General features: G+C 36.6%; 1 protein-coding gene across 1 annotated transcript in view; it reads left to right on the forward strand.

The window, feature by feature from the left end:
- RNLS (renalase, FAD dependent amine oxidase) overlaps positions 1-21,958 on the forward strand; it is a 257,524-nt gene that overhangs the window by 196,452 nt on the left and 39,114 nt on the right. The window contains exon 5 of the mRNA XM_076009992.1: positions 4,965-5,138. Coding sequence (XP_075866107.1) covers positions 4,965-5,138 — 174 coding nt within the window. The remainder of the gene's footprint in view (positions 1-4,964; positions 5,139-21,958) is intronic.

Here is a 21,958-nt window from a genome sequence, read left to right on the forward strand (position 1 = left end):
CTTGCTCACGTTGGTCTCAAACTCCTGAGTTCAGGTGATCTTCCTGTCTCAACCTCCCAGAGTGCTAGGATTACAGGTGTGAGCCACCATGCCCAGCCAGGAGAAGAAAATTTTTACAATTCATCTATAAGATTCATATCCACAATATATAAATAACTCCTACATAGCAATGAGAAAAAGTCAGACAGGCCAAAAGAAAAATGGGCAAAGTCTTGAACAAGCAATTGCAAAAGAATATTAAAATAAACAATATTTCCAAATATTAGTCATCATGGAATGCAAATTAAAACCACAATGTAGGCTGGGTGCAGTGGCTCATGCCTGTAATACCAGCACTTTGGGAAGCCAAGGTGGGAGGATTGCTTGAGCCCAGGAGTTTGAGACCAGCTTGGACAACATAATGAGACCCTATTTCTACAAAAAAATTTAAAAGTTAGCAAGGCACAGTGGCGCACATCTGTAGTCCGATAGATAGATAGATGATAGATAGATAGATAGATAGATAGATAGATAGATAGATAGATAGATAGATCAAAAACAGCTATCTATGGTGTCTACAGGTATCAGGTATCTACAGCTCTCAAGTATGTACACCAATCTATGGTGTTGGAATTCAGGATTACTGACTACCTGTGGCAGGGGGGCAGGGAGTGGCTGAAAAGTGGGGAGAAGGTAGATTTTGAAGTTCTGGTAATGTTCTGTTTCTTGATCTGGCTGTTGGTTATACTGGTGTGTTTACTTTATGAAAATTCATCATTTGTTTTGCATATATATTAAACCTCTATTAAAATTTACATTACATATTGTTATATACATGTATATGTATGCATGTATGTGTATATAGGCAAAGAACAAAATTTCCACAAATTGAGTTTTAAAGAATTTTATTAGCAATTCATGAACCAGACAACATTCAATCTATAAAATAGGAGCTCCACCCAGCATGGCAGAACACTTGGTTTTTTTAAGGAAACTTGAGCAGGAACAAGGAAACAGCATAATGCAAAAAGCTGATTGGTTGACATCAGGTAACTTCAGGTTAAAGTAGAGAGGACTTCCTTATCATGGTAGCTCAGGTCAACTGGGCACTTTTGATAAGTTGCTGTGAATCTCCTGTTTTTTCAGAAAACTGGCCTGTTTAAAGGTGTGGCTATCATCTCTCCCCTGATTTCTCAGGTCAGATCTTGCAAATAAATATCCTAGGTTTGGTGATGTGAAATATTAGCATAAATGACTCCATTTGGGGTTGGTCTGTTGGGATCTAGTACCAGAGTTTAACTTAAATCAATGGCTTCTCATAATTTTTATTTAACAGCACACACACACACACATCCAAACTATAACCACTTCTGACTTCCTCTACTATTATCTCTAATCCAAGACTTCCGTAATAACTGTTTGCTCCAGTTTCACTCTTGCATCCCTGTAGTCTCCACCTATAGCAACAATCAGAATTTTAAAATAGAAAAACATGTCTGCCCTTGGCATATAACCAGTAGTAGCTTCCCAGTTTAATCCAAATAAAATCCTCAGAGGAGACAGGTATCCTTGACAGCCTATATAAAATAGCCTCACCCACACCTATCACTTATCCCTTTATCCTGCTTTATTTTTTCTTGTACCTCTTATTACCAGCTGACATGCCATGTACTTGGTTATTTATTTATAATTAGCCTCTCTACCACTAGTATGTAAGCTACATGAGAGCAGGGACTTTATCTTTCTGCTTGACAGCCCTAATATCTAGACAAGTACATGGCATAAAGCAGTCAGAGGATGAATGGATGGATGGATGGATGGATGGATGGATGGATGGATGGATGGATGGATGAGATTATCATAAAAAAATAGAAAATAGGAAGAGTATGTATTATGAGCTTCCTTTATAAGTTTGGAAACTAAGAGAATGTAATTACATTATGAAGTAAAGAAAATAAAATTACTTACTCAGTGTAATTCAGGAGTATAGCCAGGTCTTCTGTTCCTTTCTCTCCTACCTTCCTGCTCTCCCTCTCTTTCTTCCTCTGTCCTTTACCACAGTGGTCCCCAATCCCCGGCCTGTAGAACAGTACCAGTCCATGGCCTGTTAGGGACTGGGCCCCAGAACTCCATCAACCCCCCCCCCCCATCCTCTACTCCCTCCATCCATGGAGAAATTGTCTTCCATGAAACTTAGGAACCAGAGGGCTGTACAGTAGGAGGTAAGTGGCAGGAAAAATTGTCTTCCATGAAAATGGTCCCTGGTGCCAAAAAGGTTGGGACTACTGCTATACCTCCCCCAAACCCACTCATGCAAACACACACATGCACAGAAAAACACAGGCAAGAAGAGAATGAAATAAGAATAATTCTCCTAATTAATGAAGTCTGAATGTAAACTACTCTGTCCACTATAATTATTAGCCACTTTACTCACATCATAGTCATAAAATATATTTTATATTACATATGTATATATATGAGATATATATTATATATACTATATAAAACATCTCGCACATATATGTGCACATATATATACATACATATATATATATAATTACAGAGATTATGTGATCTTCTTGGTTCAGAGTTAAATGAGGATGACATCCAGGTAAAGAATCATTATATTGGAATTATTCATTTTTATATAAGCCTTGCTATGTGGTCATATGTCCATTTTGGATACATGATATAAAAAGAATCTATTGTTTTGCTTGCCAAAATACATGTGCTTGGGACTTAGGGCTTGTTCTTTTAGCATTTTGCATAGGAAACTTTTTCAAACAAAATAAAACTATTTTTTAGGTTTTTCCTTGCAATAATCAAAAGCTAAATTTTCAGGCACTGAAGATGAATTTTCTGTAAGTGAATATGTCCAGAAATTGGGATTGTTTCAGTCAGAAGTCTCACCTCCCTGTTCTTAAAATGAATTCTAGAGCCCCTAGAACAGACAAGGGTGTTTAAAGTTAATTGCTGTTTCTATATATATATCAATTACCTTTTCAAATGGTTACCAGTGGGATTTGTCACTTGGCAGTTTGTCTAAAAACTAGCTAAAAGTGTTGGGGAAAAGGAAGGTCCAATTTGGTTGTCAACCTAGTTGACCCTTCAGTTTTGATTTTCAAAAATAAAAATTTGAGGCCCTTTCAGTTACTAAATAGCTGACTGCACAGTTTTGTTTGTTTGGTTTTTCATTTTAAAAATAGAAAACTTAGTGATAGGTGTTCAACTACCAGCATTACTGTCTTTCATCTCTTCCCTCTTTGAAAACAGTAAGCATAACATCAAGCTATGACTTTTTAAGTGAATTAAATAATAAAAGGAAGCCCCAAATTCATTGGGTATAACAAGGCCAATGCCAGACCATTTGTTCATCAAGTAGTTAAGGCTTTTAATAGGGCAGAAAATGATGATTAAAGGGAAAGAGGGCTTTTACTTATGAGTACAAAATAACCATTAATGTCAAAGTTCATTTTGAAACTCAACACTTACAGATGAGCAGAGGAAAGCATGGGGTGATGAGGGTATGTGTGTTACTCCATCGTGGGAACTCCAGCTTCATCTTGGCCACACAGCCTGGAAACTGTGAAACCTAGGGCAGGTTACTTATCTTAATTTCACCTTCTTGGGAATGTAAAATGAGTATGGTAAAAACACCTATCTTGGTAAGGCTTTTGTGAAGATTAAATTTGCTCATAGTTCTTAAAATGTTTTGTAGCTGTAATAATGTATAAGATTATTACTGTGCTTAAATAATTCGCTGAATACCCTTCCTGCCTCTCCCTAACTCTAAAACCACTTCCCTGAGGTTTAAAGTTTCCCCATAATCTTAAGGTCTGCTTATCCCAGCTGTTTTATATTAGGATATTTTCCACCAATTAATGAGAATTTTCCATGTTTAATCTCTGAACTAGCCTGCCTAAGCCAGAATGGAACTATTGCTTTCTCTGAAACCCAAATGAGTAATACTGCACATATATAAAGATCACAGCTCCCTGAGATCTTTAAGATAGGAGGATTTGGAGATGGAAATTAAAGAGTGAGGGAAATCTCTTCCTTCCCCACCCCAGGGTGGAACATTTTCCCATTTTCCTAAATATTTTTCTACCTATAATAGAAAAAGTTACTATTTAATGAAGTCTTATTATATGCCAAGCACTGTGCTATGCTATGCATAATTTCATGTAATGCTCACAACAGTCTAATGCATTGTGTACTGTTATTGCCACTTACAGACAAGAGAATTATAATCAGTGTAATTAAGCAGCTTGACCGGTGTCACATACCTAGTAAGAGTCAGGATTTGAAAACCCAAACCTGCCAAATTCCTTTTCCAGGCTTTTCCGGTTATTTACCTCCTACATTTCAACTTCTTTTGCTTGTCAGTGTATGCCTTGCTATCCCTTTGTTGTTCCATCCTTGATAGGCCTGTAATGAGTGGTGGCGTGGTCCCTCTGCTTATGGGACTGTTATAATCCACTGGCAGAAAGATGGGTGGCAAACAAATCACTATGTGACACAGGAATATTTAAGAAGTCTATCTATCTGTAACTTGGTAATAGTATTCTACCTTATAAGCCTGTTGTTATAATACAGTGAAATGCTTGTGTCAAGTATTTAGCGAAGACCCCGACTCACCGAAAGTGGTCAGTAGATGGAATCCATAATGTTGCCAGACAGTCCAAGGACAGTAACTAGGATACCAAGCTATAAGAGCAACTTGGAGCCAGATGTTGAGAGTCTTAAATGCCACCCTAAAAAGTCTAGACCTTCATCTTGATAAAAACAATTGTTCCAACATTAGTAATCATCCGGAAAAAAAAATAGAACTGATGCTATTTTACATTACCTTTTAAAATTAATTGTAAGTGAAATGGAGTTGGTGGAAGCAGTGGGAACCAGTTTAAAGGAATTTTGTATTTGATGTACTAAAAGGAAAGGATATTTTCAAGTTTGGTGCCTTTTATTTTTTTCTTCCACAGTAATTAGTGAATGCCAAAGGCGGCAACTGGAGGCTGTGAGCTACTCTTCTCGCTACGCTCTGGGCCTCTTTTATGAAGCTGGCACGAAGATTGATGTCCCTTGGGCTGGGCAGTACATCACCAGTAATCCCTGCGTACGCTTCATCTCCATTGATAATAAGAAGCGCAATATAGGTCAGTACCCCCATTATTTCCCTTAAATACAGTAACAATGGTGGATGTAGATCATGAAAAATGCTGTTTAATTGAGTGTTGCCATTCTGAACAGAGCAAGCATTTAACTCCAAGCCACAGGGGATAAAATTTAATGTCACATTTGGCCAGTAATAAAATACACAGTGAAACCAGCAAAGTTTTTCAGAAAATCATTCACCACATGGTTTGTATTACTGAGTTCATGAAAATAGTGTCAGAAGGTTTAAGATTTCAAAATGGCCCAAGTTCTATTGCTTGAATATGGATCCATCTATATGCAAATGTATCTCTCATCATTTGTTTCTTGGTGGAGTTTGTTTTCGTTTGTTTGGTTTGGGTTTTTTAAAGTTCGATAAGTGCTGCTAGTCTACTTCCCCTGCTAGAAATAAAAGGTGCATTTTACTGTTATGAAAATCTTTCACTTTGCTATGATTTTATTGTTTATTTATATTTCATCTGGAAAAATATGGTAAAATTACTGTGTACAAATGTAACTAAAATGATGGGTAAAATGTTTCATGAGAGCTTTACTAGAATGTGATGAAATCTAAACTCCACTTTTTTTGATGAAGATAGTTGTAAAAACTATATTTGAATTGCAGGAAAAACATAACTAATTCATTTCAGGCAAAAAGGAGAAAGTATATTCTTATTTTTAGGATTGTGGTGATCCCTGAGGTACTGCTTGTAGTAGAATAAATTATAATGATCTAAAATGGCTAAACTCTTGAAAGGAATCATCGTTTGTTTGTTACAGTGTTTTACGATGCAGTGATGGTTTCATCAAGCCATTAGTTAGAAGTCTGGCTTGATAAAATCACCAACTAATGTCTCTTGGCTTGCCAGATCTTTATAATGATAGAACTGGGCTGGAGTATGGTTTTTATATCAGAGCACATAATCTTAGAAAAATGTTTCTTTTATAACTTAAAACTCCCTACGGGCTAGACTGTTTATGTTAATCATGATACCACGTATATGTATAATCAGCAGTTCACGAAATGCCCCTTAACAGCAATGGACAAACCATTTTTAGCTCTGCAACTGCTTTGTTCTGAGAAAAGGAAAATAGCCCTTGATCTTCTCATGTTATTATATATGTCATGCATTAGACATTATTCTTTGTTTTTTGATGTCATAAGACATGATATCTGTCCGAGTGTATTCAGCTGTATTTGACAGAAAAAAACAATTTAAACTTGTTTAACAACATAAGGAAACTTGTTATATTATCTGCTATGGACTGAATTGTCTGCCCTCCAAATTCATATGTTGAAAACCTAATCCTAATATAGCTTTATCTAGAGAGAGAGCTTTTAGGAGGTAATTAAGATTAAATGAGATGATAAAGGAAGGGTCCTAACCCTATAGGTTTGATGGTCATTTAAGAAGAGCAAGAGAGGCAACTCTCTCTATCCTGGCTTGTATATGTTACGGAGAAACCAGGTGAGGACATAACAAGAAGGCGGCTGTCTGTAAGCCAGGAGGAGAGCCCTCATCAGGAACCAAACCCACCAGCACCTTGATCTTGGACTGTCCAGCCTCCAGAACTGTGAGAAATTTCTGTTGTTTAAGCCACCCAGACTAGAGTATTTTGTTATGGTAGCCTGAGGTGACTAATGTATTATCTAAGAAGAGATTAGGGAAGGCTTCAGGATTGGTTGATTCAAGAACTGAGCAATATCTTCAAGAACTTAGGGTTTATCTTTCTCTGCTCTCTTCCACTCTTGATGTTGACATCCTCAGAGGACTGGTAGCTAGATGGCAATAGTTACTGGAGTCACACTGAAACCCAACAACCTGCTTAGGAAGAACAGGAGCTATCACTGACTCTGTCACAGGCCAGAATTGGTTTACTCGACCAGTCCAAAATTGGCCAGGAGGTGGGAGCAATGTGATAAGACTAGACAAATCAAGATCTACACTTGGAACTGGTGTTAGGGCCATCCCTTTAGTCATGTGAGAGGTAGCTACCTAAATAAAATAGGATTTTATTAAGAAGAAAGAAGGAAGTAATAAATGCTGAGTTGACAGTCAATAATGCCTGTTATTCGAGTACAGTCACATCATATGTGGGAGGTGAAGTTCTAAAATTAGCACATAAAGACAAGAGTCAAGTATATTCAAAATTACCTTTGAAGTTCCTTAAAACTACATGATGTTTTGGAGAATGACATAACAACTTTCAGTAAATTCAGTACATCCATTTTTCCAACATTCATTTGATTTTAGTTCTTTGGGTGAAGCTGGATTAAATAGTTGGTTTGCACTTACATGACAGTGATAATATGTACTACAAAAGTCATACAGGATGGAAAGAAATATTAATAGCAGAGTCATATCTCCTAACAGACTAAATCTGCTGTCTGAATGGAGTGGAATGGTGGGTGAAAGCATCCACACTATAGCGCAGTAGTAATTTGTAAAATTATGCAAATTTTAGAAAGTACAACATACAAATATTAATAAACTCTCCTGTGATTGACAGCACTTGAAATAATAGAATTTTTGTGAAATTTTTATATCAATAATCACACAATTTTAAAACTAGAGGGCTAGGTAAATTGGAAACCATATTTTTGCTATAGCCTATGGTGGTGCCACTTTAGCTAGCAAAGAAATACCTGCCTTTCCTTTGTCAGTTATATGAAAAATTAATCTTCAATTATGCAAGTTTTAAATTATGTGAAGCTTCCAGTAATGGCATTCTCTAACTTAATATCTAACTGCTTTGCATTTAAACTATTTTTTCTCACTATCTGGGGATCAGGGTACTAAGTGTGTCTAGTTGAATTCACATAATATGAATGTCCATAGAATGTAACTTCACTGCATTTTATTGATATTGATAGTTAACTAGGCCAGTAAGAGATGTTTCTTTATGCCACTAACACTACCCCACACCCTTCCTTTATTTGGGGTGTTTGATTGAATCAAGAATTAATACTAGAATACACATACTCAGCTATCAAGGGGAACATTGATGTTTTGTCCAGGTAGGGCAGCAGGAAGATAGATGAGGGTTGGCAGTGTTGAAACCACAATATAGAGTCCATTGTTAAGTCTTGAAGAGGATAAAGAAGTGGCCCAAACCAGACAAAGGTGAAGACATAGTCATTTGTCAGATGTCAGGAATATATAATATGTGCAGCAAGCCACCACCAGAACCACTGTTTCCTTTGACAGAGGGACTAAATTCCAAGAGATACTAGACCCAAATTCAAGTTCCAATAGTTGTGGATAAGACCTAATATACTTACGTTTGTGTTTCCCAAAATATGTTCCATGAAAATATGTTCTTTGAGATGCTCTTTGGAAAGGTGCTCTGTCATCAGACAAGGTTGCAAAATGCTACATACTTTACCTCTATTTTGGAGAGTCTCAGGACATATTATCCTATTAAAGGATATTCCTGCAGAAAAGATACCTTTTCACTTCTTACAATATAGAATTTCCCAAAGGTACTCATGCATGGCATATATTATTTGGACACTAAACTCACCACCAGAAATGGTTCCCCAGTATAAACTTGAGAAAACCTGACTTGATTTCACCTTTTGTGCTTCATACCTAGACAGGAATTGTAGGTCAGAAAGTTGGGGTGGAGAGATCTGGTCCTGAAGGCATCAGTAGGGAAATACATGAGATTTTTTTAGAGATGGGAGAATCTTTGTTGTCAATGAACTCAAATCTTGGTGAGGTTAGAATTTTAGACAATTTAAGTTAAAATAAGATATTTATCACATTAAGATTTAAGATGGATAATTTCTTAAATTATTGGTAAAATTGGCATAGTGGGAAGAATTTGGACTTAAAAAACCTAGATTCAAATTCTGGTTCTGCAAAGTGCTTGTGATACACTCTTGCATGATCCTTGTATTGGTAATGCTAGTTTTTGTAGCCCCAAAACTTTAATGGCCTGAACATGACAGAAGTTTATTCCTTGCACACATAAAGCCCAAACAGGTGTTTAAAATTGATAGGTAGTTTTCTTCAAAGATGTTATTCAGGAACCCAGATTCCTCCATTGTTTGACTCTGCCAACTTCATCAGGTAGCTAATGGAGTCACTGTGCTCATAAGCATCAAATCAGTGGATGGGAAAGAAAATGGAGGAGATTATATGGTAGTTCTTTAGGTGTAGGCATGAGAAATGGTGCACATCAAGTGTGCTCACAATCTATTAGAACACCGTGAGCTATGTGGTGACTCCTATTTGGAAGGGAAACTGGAAATGTAGTTTACCTATGCATATAGGAATAGGAAAAAGTAGATTCGGTGATCTTCTAGCTATTTTCTGCTTCAACACTTAGCATACATCATTCTATAAAAAGAACAGATTAGACCTACATGGTGGATAAATAGGTTTCACCATTAGTGCAAATCATTCAACAAGTAGTCACCACCTAGGGCAAAATCCAAGAATGATTCCAAGTTAGGTATAGACTCAGTATAAAAAGGCTAAGCCAACAATTAGCAATGTCTGTCAGGTAGGGAGCATAGGAGTAGTGTCACAAGTGAGATATATTTACCTCCCAAGAAGTTCTCTGAGGTCCCTCCCAATATCCTAAATTTGGAGTCAGACTGTCAAGGAGTCAAATTACCCAGATTGAACTCAGTTCCACCACTTACAAGCTGTGTGACTTTGGGTAAACTACTTAAACTATCTGTGACTTCATCAGTTAGAAGAGGAAAATAATACTGTTTTCCTAACTAACCTAACTAGGTTACTTAATCTAGGTTAGTTAGTTAGGTTAGTTAGGTTAGTTAACCCCAAGGGGTTATTGAGTATTAAATGGTTTGAACACATAAAGAGCTTCACATGGCACTTTAGCAAATAATAAATCAGTATCTATGGTACCTTTTATTATCACCAGTAATTACAGTCTTCGCTTTGGATATTATATTCTCCAAAACAAAGTCCATAAATATAAAAGTCTAACTTAGGTGAATTCAGCTCTCTGTTAACCAGTACAGATAGGATTCAGGGCAACTTAAATAATGAATAAAATGTATAAGTGACCCTGAAAATGACTGGTCAGAAATTTACCATCCTTCCCTGTTCACCATTTGGAAGAATGGTAATGATCAATAAAACAGCCAATAGGCAGCAAACTGAGGAGATTAATATGATCTGCAACTCTAGAAATGTGACGGCCAATGGGAATAATGACACAGTTTTCAATATCTGATCAAAGAAAATAATCCAACTCATCCAGAAAAAAAGAAGACAAGAAAGTGAATAAACTTTTTCTTTACATAGAATTTATTCTTCCAAGGATTTTATTGTGAGGATCCCTGAGTAACAAACACTAATATAATGTATAATGCCTTTAGTGGCTGTTTTACAAAAGATGCAGAAATTTTATTCCATTTGTCTGTTCATTACATCAATTCTTTATAAAAGACAAGGATAAAAAAAAAAAAAGACAAAGATATAAGATGAACTCCTATAAATAATTGGGAGGGCCTGGGGCTTTAACTCCAGTCACCTTGTGATCACTTCAGGGAGTTCATGATTATCCCATTAAGCAGAGCCATGCAATTGACAACACAAAATAGTCTGCGTTAGGATTTGAATAAATGTGGAATGATTTGAACTTGCAGAAAACACAATCCAGACAGGTAAAACTTTATAAGAACCAAAGGGGAAGAGAGAGAAGAAGGAAAAGGGGAAAGAGGGGGAAAAGGAAAGGAAAAGAAGAACTGTAATCATGGAAAACTGTCAAGTTTCCAGTGTAGGTTTTTGTTTTAAAATATCAGAGCTATCAGATAAAATAGTAATCATCATCTTAAAATAACAAGCAATAACCAGCAATCATGGTATTTTGTCATTTATATAATAGACATAGTCATGTGTAATTCAATTATGTAACCAATGCTTTCCCTATAAATCTGTTAAAGCAATTCAATTAGCAGTACTCAAATACTAATTGTGAATATCTACCTCATTATTACAATGTTGCCATAGAATATCACATGATTGTAACATCATATCTTGTGGTATTCTCTTAGAAGGAAAAAATATATATAATACATACATATAATGTATACATGTAGTCATATAAAATATGTGTGTATATATGTCTACATAAAAGTAAATATCTATTTGTTGTCACTTAAATTTATAGGCACAAGTTACAAATTAATCTTGCCCTCTGAAAATGTTAGTTTTCACTTGTGATATTGGGCTAAACTTGTCTGTCAGGCTGAAAACTTACAAAAGACCTTCAGATTGGCAAAGAATTGGTCCAGAACATAAGAGCCAGATGTACTGGTGACTGAGAGTAGTGTCTATCCACCACTTCTGGGGGAGTAGGCAGGAAGGAGAATCAGATGACTGTTCATGGTGAATAAATGCACACGTCTGAAATTTACAGGTCATAGATGAGAGCAACAGAAAACACTGACAGAGGCCACCATCACTGCTGCCTATTTAGAAAGGAAACAGCAAGAAGGAACCCACAGTTTGTTGGCTTTATAAGGAGGTGGGGAGGGCTGATGTAAAGAAGGAGGAGAAAATCAGCAAGGTACACAGGTGGGAATCAGCACAGTCCCTCTGAACTTCCCACTAAGGAAAGTCAAGAGTGTGTGTGTAACAAATCTCTAATGAAGAAACTGCTATATTCAATATAATAGCCTCTAACTTTTTCTATTTATAATTACAGTCCCTTTAACAGGATTGTTCTTGTGTCTGCTGAGCACCTAGAAAAATTAGATACCAGTCTGGGAGGAGGAGAAGGGAGAGCTAAATTACTCTGCCTAATTAAGGAGAAAATTTCAGACATCTTGTGGCAATAGCGAGGGGAAGGAACAAAGAAAAAGAAAGAAGAAACCTAGATGATGAGAAGCTCTGGCTTGACCCGAGGGATTAATATGTAGATTTTGAACTTGGTTGCTGTATAGTTTACTTTGTGACCCTCCACAACTCCTTACAACCTCAACATGGTTCTGGTATGAGCAATTGCTTTCTATACATGATTGCTTTTTATTGGGTGTTAGTGTGTAAATTAAGACAGTCCAGGCACTTTTTTGGAATATCTAGGATGAAGTTAGGTAGGAACATTAAGTTTTCTTTTGGTTGGTTCCTTTGCAGAAAGTTAGTCTGCTGCTTAAATGGCAATCCTCACATCTGTTTGAGAACCTTGTTTTGAAGTAAGACAGAATTCCTCATCCTCATAACCTCAAATATAGAAAGCTCAGCTTGCTGCTTCCATAATACCTGCAACCATGTCAATCTGTTCAGAGAAGGAAATTGGAAAAAGCCTGTCTCTGTGGGACTGAGCTGTTTTGAAGGATCTTGCAGTTAAGTCCTTACTGTGGTCTGAAGTAAAGCTGTCAACACTCCAGGTTGTAAGCCAGGGCTCAAAATACTGTGAGCTGCTCTGCTTCCCAGACAAGTGCCTGTTTTTCATCATTCTGGAGGCATCTCAAAACCTTTGCAAGTTGAGAACAATATCGTAAAACTGCGTAAATCTCAGACAGCTTGTGAGCCTCAGGTCCTGGGAAACAGTAAAGACTTGAGCTAGATGAGAATTTGACAAGTCTTCATTGTGGTTCATTTTTATCTGGGACCATAACAACACTATTCGGAAGAGATGAGCTCTTTCCTTTGCCTAGAGCTCTCTTAGAAAAGATTTCAACACTTTCCTCACTGTCAAGAATTCCTCCTCAGATCAATCTAAATGACTCATGGGCTAAAGAATTGATATGCTCTAACTGCAGAGCCTGCTGCTTTCTCCCAAATTAGAAGCTGTCTCCTTTAGTGAGAATACATGCCACAATCCATCATACATGCTGTATATCCACTGATCCCTCTTATCTTGATCAAGATTGAAAATAAGAGATAGGCACTAACACCATGGCATAATAGGAGTGTGTATTCTTTGCTCAATAAATATTTGCTGAGCCAGTCATCCTTTATGCAACTCTGAGATGTCCTTCCCTGGTCCCGAAATGACATTGAGAATGAATACTTCAGCACTGGTCACCCACTTAGCAGCCAGGGAAAATTAATGGTTAATCAGCATATTGTTATCTCTAAGACATCTCCAATCTAAATATCTGTGACCACTGCCCTGTAAATCACATAAAACGAATGAGCTCTCCAGTTACCTGCTGAATCTGGAGTCCACTGAAAAGCATGCGAGTTCTTGGCAATTAGAATGAGCCTCTTTTTGGATGTTCCGTACCATGCCTAGAACATTGGAAATACTTGACTATATAGTATTGTCAGTAAGAACTGAAAGGGGGTACAAATATTCTCAGCAACAATTTTACTGTGGTCTCTGGGGAACATACATCTGCTTTGAATGATGCCCTGCAACACAGACCGTGATTTCCAAGGTTACACTTCAAAGAATCCCACTGTTCTCTTTGTGAAAGATATTTCTTTTAAATACTTGGTTAAAGAGCAACTGTGCTCCAGCTGAGATATTTAACTTAGAAAATATGCAATAAGCTCTGCAAATGTGCTATTTCTCTGCCACAGTTTAGCAAGTATCTCTTTTTTATATTAGAATAATATTTAAATGAAATATCTTACATACGAATCTTGAGTTCATATTAACCCTAGCTTAGTGACTGATGAATACTTTATTATACAATTCATGATTTAGTTATTATTGTGGGTGGTCAAAAATAACCAGTATTATCCAGCATAGTACAATTGACTTAGGAATTGCACAGATGTAGTTTCATGCCATAAATCAATGCTTAGAATTATGTTGAACCATATGATATAGCTGTCTATTGTAGATTAAAAATTTTCCAGTATTAACATTTTCATGTGATTCAACCTAATAGCTCTGTGACCATGAATAAGTTTCTTAATCTCTCTGAGCTTTACTTACTTACCTGTACTGTAAATATACTGTCTCCCAGAAATTCAACAAGGGTTGAATGATCCAACAAGGGTTGGATAATATATCCAAAACTCCTAGGACCATCCCTGACACATAGTAGGTATATAGTAAATGCTATTTTTATAATTGTTGTCACATACAAATTATTTTATGGTTTTAGTCTATGAGTTATATAAACTTTTCATTTTGAGAAGGAAATGCCAATAGTGCAAGCTTAGTTAAATATTATCATTTGTTAAAAAAAATACTTATATATCAGGGTGGCTAAACAGTATCCTATTAAATGAATAAGGTATGTTATTACATGAATAACTAGAAAACAGTTAAGTTAGATGCAATTCCTTTTTCTTTTTATGGAATCTCAAATTACTTTTTGAATAAGAATTTTTCAGAAAAAATTTAGACTACAGAATATCTGAGAAGACTAAGGCACTATGAAGTAAGTCATCAGCAAATCAAAAAGACTGAGACTAATTCAAGAGAAGGTTTCAAAGTCTGGCTGCAGAATCTCACCACAAGAAATCACTGTCTTGCATTTTGTAAGTAGTTTACATCAGTTAGTATTTTTAACTGTCCAGAATCATCAATCTATCTTTTTGCCCAATTGTGACATTATTGAGTCAATTCAACCTAAATAGCCCTTTGGTTTATTATCAGTGACTTTCTTATTATTAAGTGAGCTGAGAAGGCTTTGATAGGCCCTCTAAGATCATGTGTGGGCTCTGCTATTTTTAATTGCCTCTATAGACTCCATATATATGTTCATTTATATAATGAGAAAAATCTATATGTTCCACATGTACTGTACAGGACATTGAATTCCCTGCATAAAATGAATGAATATTAAACATTGGAATCTGAAAAGAATCCATTGAAATTTCATTAATATTTATAACTGATCTGTGGGACTAGGGGAATTCTTCAGTATAAAATATTCCAAATTCATGTTTGTAAAAATGATGCGTCCTTGAATTTAAAATATGGTTTACCTCACTGAAATATTTCCATTATAAATATACCTATTGAATTCTTTGTTATTGTTGTTATATATTCTTACATTATTCAATAGAGTTAGGAAAGGCATTTTAGAACCTTGAGCTCAATAGAACCTAATCTACTTTTTTATTAAAAATAAAATGCCTATTTGCTCCTTTTCTTGCTATCATTATGATAGTGGTTTTTCAGGATTAGCTAACAATATCATAAAGATTATAGTCCCTTTGATTTAAGAACTTTTGCCCAAATACCCAGATCCAATCTTTTCTTTTTTTTTTTTTCCCTGTCAAAATGTACCAGGAAGTGTAATTCCATTCATCTTATTAGAAAGGAAAGGAGATAAGAATGCCCACAGCAAACCAGTAGATTTTCTCTAAGGGGCTAGGAATATTTTGACACTATCGTAAATAAAAACTTTACCATCTGATTACTCTCAATTTTTCAACTATAACATTTTATAATGTTAAGGCCAAAACTTTTCTTTAATGAACCAAATGAACTAGAGTAAAGCTTTAGGTCAAATCCTCCAGCCCAGAAATTTATTTCACTCATCCACAGAATCCTTTTGAACAGCTACAAATCTAAAGCTGAACCCAATTATGCAACTATAGTGATAAAGTGATATCCTTAGAGGCAAACCAGTATGCTGGCTCAAGGGGAAAACCTTGCCCAATTCAGGAAAATAGTCCAATCATAATACCACTTAGCACACAAAATTTCATATAGGGCACAATGCTGAGTACGCCAAAATACCATGTATAATAAGGGGTGACTGCATATTGCTGGTGAGTATTGGGAAAGTGGAGCATTTTAGTAGACTGTCATCATAGAAAACCAGGGCTTTTTTAGACATCATGGAAGGAGAACTCCAGTGAGAGCCTGGAAAACCGAGTGCAAGTTAGGAGAAATCCTCTGCTCTAGGGACCTTTCAATTAAAGGCCTTTGAAACCCTTCCGTTTTTCCTTTTTGGCAGCACAAATAAAAGCTGCAACAGGCTGAAAATCTCCTTGTGTCCCAGGATAAATAGATGTTTTCATAAAACTTGGGAGGTCTTAGCCAAAGAAAAAACTTCTCTCAAACAGATCCTGAAATCTATGCAGTCCCATTACATGTGACCTTTACTTTTAAATGGACAGAATCTATGGAATTTTTTAAGGAATTAATGGAAAGAAAATAGAGGAAAGATTATTTCAAACCCTGGACAAAAACTAGAATTCAGAATATACTTGTGACAGTTGTATTGTGCTGTTGTTGTTGATTTTGAAAGACTATACGTGTTAAAATCAAACAATGTGTTTGGCACCGGCTTTTGAGTGTCTGCTTTCACAATTCTGAACTTGTTCCTTCTCCAGTCTTCCCTGTTTCTGAAAATGGAGCCACCAATCTCCTAGCTCTTTCAGGCAAAAATCAGGAATCATTCTTGGTTTCTTCCTCTCCCTCACCCAGTCTGTAACCAAATCTTACTGATTTTGCTTCCCAAATTGTCTTTGCACTCACTTCTCTTCATCATCACTGTCACTACCAAGGCACTGTCTTATCTGAACCGTCCTCACCATACTTGCCCCTTTCCAGTGTATTCTTCACATGATCAGAATGGTCTTCTTAAAGCACACAGCTGTTCGTGCCACTCGCCTTGCTGTTCAAAGCCCTCTAATGCCTTCCCTTTGCACATTGGATTAAATCTTAAATCCTTAACATGGCCTACGAGGTCCTGAATGATCCAGTACAAGGGTCAGCAAACTTTTTTTTAATAAAGGCTAGATACTTTAGACTTTGTGAGCCATACAGCTTGTTGCAACTACTCAGATCTACTAATGTAACACAAGCTATAGACGTTATAGAAAAGAATGGGCAAGCCTGTATTCCAGTAAAACTTAATTTATAAGCACAAGCTGCAGGCCGCATTTGGCTCAAAGACCATACATAATTTGCCAACCCCTTAATCTAGCATATGCCTACCTCACTGGCTTCTCACTTCTTAGCTTACTTTGCTTTCCAGACACGCCTCTTTCCTACCATACTTTTTCTCGTCTCAAGACCATTGTTCATTCTGCTCTCTCTGCCTAGACTATCTCAGTTTAAATACACCTTCTACAGAGGCCATTCCTGAATTCCCAATTTAATTAGATTTTCCTATTGTACTCTTTTATAGCACCCTATATTTTAATTTTCAGTAACTATGCATTGATTCATATCATTATTTGTCTAATGTCTATTTCACCTTCAAATTGTGAGGTTCATGAATGGAGAGATTAAATATGCCTTGCTCATCTTTGTGTCTCTAGCACCTGGCACAGTGCTTAACCCACAGTAAGTTCTCAATGAAAGGCTTGTTAAATGAATAATGAGTTCCTGAGATCTTATCAATACATGGGAGAGGAAAACAAAAGATAATAATTTGGGGATCTCAGATCTGAAGCATGAGATGCTTTTTTTCAAGTCCATTCATTCCCAAGGAATATCATTTTGAAAGTTCTGCACTTGAAATAAGAACTATGTACTAGTCAGGATAATTAATAGGCATGCTCCCCAAATCTTAATGCTACAAAGACACTTGTGGTGGACAGTCTGTGGCTTCCACAAAGTCAGATGCAGGTCGGGCAGCTCTACTTTGTTTTGTAGCTTTGCCATCTGGAACGCACACCCCAGTGTTCAGCATGGAGGCAAGAAAGAAATGGAGAAGGCACAAGAGCTTTTTAACAGCCATGGCCTAAATGTGACATACTTCACTTCTCCCGCAGGCCACTGGCCAAAACTAGTCACATGGCTTCAACTTTCCTGCCGAATAGACTGGGAATTCTCAGGAGCACATGAAATATTTGGTGAAATGAACTATCTTTGTCAGAGAATGTAAAACATAGTTCAAATATATTTCCTAATATTAAACAAAATTGGCTATATGAAGATACTATAAGTCCCATAGCTTGGTATACTATAGGTTACATATTTTACCAATTTTAGAAAGCTTTTCTTTAATTTTTCTTTTCTTTACCATTTAGCATGTTTATGTTACTATCTCATTTGGTAGCGAGCATTAGTGTCTTACTCTCACGCCTCCCTCACACTGTTTTCTATAAAGACCTTTAATGTTTGATAGAGTAGAATGCTCATTTTTTAATAAATCTATGTTATGATCGTGGTTTTCCCATATATTCTATATGTTTTGGCCATTTTTAAAGAATTCTATGTCACATTTCTTTTTAAAAGTAAAAGATCAAAATCAAAAATTTAACTGTAGCAGAATGATCAAAGACAGGAATATATGTATGTTCTCTTCCCCCACCCCAAATTATTTGTGTCTACATAAGTTATTCATCAGGCATACAGTCAATGAATACTTATTGCACTCCATGGAGTAGGCATTGTTCTAGGTATTCTGGTGAATAGTACAACCAAGATTCTTGCTCTCCTGGTATTTATATTCAATGAGGAATATTAAAATATATTTCTGCATAATAATAAATAGTTAGAATTCCTTATAAGCAAAATTTTAAAAGTGTTTAATCTGATATCCTTTTCCTTCTGTTATTTTACTTCTGCAAATTTCGTAAGGATGTATATTTTATTTTTTTATTATTTTTTTCCAGCATATTATGGAGGTACAAATATTAAGGTTATGTATATTTCCCTTGGCTCCCTCCCCCCTTGAGTCAGAGCTTCAAGCGTGTCCATCCCCCATTTGGTGCACATCCCACTCATTATGTATGTATATACCCATTCCCTCCCCCCCACCTGCCCGACAACCTGATAGATATTATTCCTATATATCCGGTTATGTGTTGATCAGTTAATACCAATATGCTGGTGAGTACATGTGGTGCTTATTTTTCCATTCTTGGGATACTTCACTTAATAGGGTGGGTTCCAGCTCGATCCAGGAATATACAAGAGGTGCTATATCACTGTTGTTTCTTATAGCTGAATAGTACTCTATGGTATACATATACCACATTTTATTAATCCACTCATATACTGATGGGCACTTGGGTTGTTTCCACATCTTTGCAATTGTGAATTGTGCTGCTATAAACATTCGAGTGCAGGTGTCTTTTTCATAGAGTGACTTTTGTTCTTTTGGATAGATGCCCAGTAATGGAATTGCTGGATCGAATGGTAGATCCACTTGTATCGCTTTGAGGTATCTCCATATTGCTTTCCACAGAGGTTGAACTAGTTTGCAGTCCCACCAGCAATGTAGGAGTGTTCCTCTCTCTCCACATCCACGACAACATTTATTGTTTTGAGACTTGTTAATAAAGGCCATTCTCACTGTAAATATGTGATAACTCATTGTGGTTTTGATTTGCATTTCCCTGATGATTAGAGATGTTGAGCATTTTTTCATGTTTGCTGACCATTAGTCTGTCTTCTTTTGGGAAGTTTGTGTTCATGTCCTTTGCCCAATTTTTGATAGGGTTGTTTGATTTTTCCTTGCTGATTTTCCTGAGTTTATGTATATTTTAAAGTGTGTACAATGGAATAGTTATGAAATTAAAGTAGTGGTATCACAAAGCATTGTTTTTTCATCTGCCCAGTAATCCTAGCTGGGTCTTTAGCAATCCTTCAGCTATACTTAAAGGAATATAAAAACGTACCTTCTTTTAAAGGGAGAGTTATAAATTCCAAGGCTATATCTGCCCCATCAAAGAAGGAGGAAACTATCCTTTAATTTGAAATCAGTCTTTTGAGGTTTATCCTCTTTACCTACATAGTTTGCCTGAAAGTATTCCCCTAGAGACAAGATCTATCTTACAAAACCAGATCTGCTTCCTGTGCGTGCAGATAAAGGCAGGAGCCTCAGGAATGATGGAGAGGGTTAAACGCTAACATGAATTATTCGGCAAATGGAAAACTTCCCTGGCTCAGAACTTCCGGAGGCATCCTTCAGCAGAGATTCTGTAGATCTACAAGAGTTTATCTGTGCTATGGAGCCTGGAAATCTTGCCTCCTTGGTTTGCTGCAATGGAAACCTTCAAGAAATTTCTTTCTCTGTAAAGGTCAAAATTATTTGACAATAATCAGAATTTCCAATTCAGTAGCTAGAAGTGATTGAAATAATCAAAGAAGTGTCAAGTCGAAGAATGAAGGGTAGGGAGAAAATGTTATCTAAGACTTGGTGGAACATAGAAAAATACTTCTGAGTCTTGAGCTGTCATTTGCACCATGTATATCTGGGTGTCAGGGAAACTATAGGTCTTCCTCACAGCCTTTCATGACCCTCCCCAGCGCGTTGCTATATTAATACACACATGTGTATTCATTTGTGTGTGTATGCTAATTGTATCTCAAATTGCAGATAAGGCCAGGCTTAGTGGCTCACAGCTACAATCCCAGTATTTTGGGAAGCTCAGGCAAGAATATCCCTTGAGGCCAGAAGTTCAAGACCAGCCTGGGCAACATCGTGAGACCCGGTCTCTAAAAAAAAAAATATATTTTTTTTTTAAATTACATATAAGAAGACATGTTTGTTCTTTATTAGAACTTATTTCTGTATAAGAAGCAAAGAGAAATGTCTATAAGCTAAATTTAGGACAAATTATATTAGGAGTTTGAAAAGTAAAATGTAGTGAAATTAAAACTAGAACATTGCTTAACCTTTTAACTCCATACTCATAATCTTTATTAAGCCAGCTACTCTGGGCCAGGCACTGGGCTAAGTGCTTTACCTGTTTTATTGCATTTAATCCTCACAACAACTCCATGAAGTGAATATTATTATCCCCATTATATAGATGAGGAAACTAAAGTTTAAAGAAATTAAGTAAAATCATGACTTCAGGCTAAGCTTTGATTGTCTCCAAATTACACTTTTTTAATAAAAGTAAAAATCTCTATCCTGGAGATCCTAATAAAAACTTCCCAAAGAGAGTTAATTCCTGCCACCCACCTGGCAACACCTTAGGATTGACTGATTCCTGGAACTAGACTCTTCTCCTCCATAGTCCTCCCCAGTCTATACTTTGTGTCACTTGTATAATGAAAACAACAGTGGCTTTTAAAATGCATTTCCTCAAGAAGAAATTATAACACCAAATGAGTTATTTCAAACTTCACTTGCTTCCCTCACCAGTTTGCCAGATTGGGTTAGTCAAATCCTCAGTGTATGCCTCTCCCACCAGCCCTGACACCCCATGGCACCACCAGCCCCTCCATAGAAAATCCTGGAAATGGAAGGACCTTAGAAAAAGCTAGTTCTCCTACTGTCACTCATACGACAAGTGATGTTCACACTCATGGCACTGTGCATGAGGATAATTCAAGTAAATAGAAATCCCAAGAAGCCCTGAATTCTCTCACACTCAAGACCACAGCTATCAAAATACATGTGAGTGAGAGTAATGCTATTTTAGGGATAAACTTGACCCTACCTTAATATATCTTTTAGAAATAAATCATCCCAATGCTGGGTATACTAATTTAACCACTGTTGATTACACATGACTTTCTACAGAGCTGTGACACGTGTGAATCACTTGCCCATTTCAGTTCATGAATTGTGTATCTATAGTATGTCAAAACCTGTGCCCAGTACTAGCAGAGCTGAAACTAGACCAAAGCATTCTTAAACAATGTAGTGCTTTTTCTCACCATAGTACAAAATCACTCATTGTATTTGATCTCAAAAGTAGGATGGGGGTTAAAGCCTTAATTCCAGGGTGGCTCAAGGATTGAGAAAGCTCAGAGGAAGGGAAGTGTTTCCATCATGCTGGCCCTTGAGATCTTAGTTTTAGCCTCTTCTCTGAGGACCAGGAATTTCTACCCTACTGACAGCATAGAGTGGTTAGAAAAAGGATGAGCTTTCCTTCTCAAATCATCACTGCTGAGTAGACCCCCATTTTATGGGAAATGAAAGCTGAAAGGGACCTTAAGAGAATGGGCTTTTCTAACCCCTTTACTTCGCATATGAAGGAACTGAGGGCCAGAAGGAGGAGTGTTTCTC

This window comes from Microcebus murinus, chromosome 14 (assembly GCF_040939455.1).
Source record: "Microcebus murinus isolate Inina chromosome 14, M.murinus_Inina_mat1.0, whole genome shotgun sequence".
NCBI lineage: Eukaryota > Metazoa > Chordata > Mammalia > Primates > Cheirogaleidae > Microcebus > Microcebus murinus.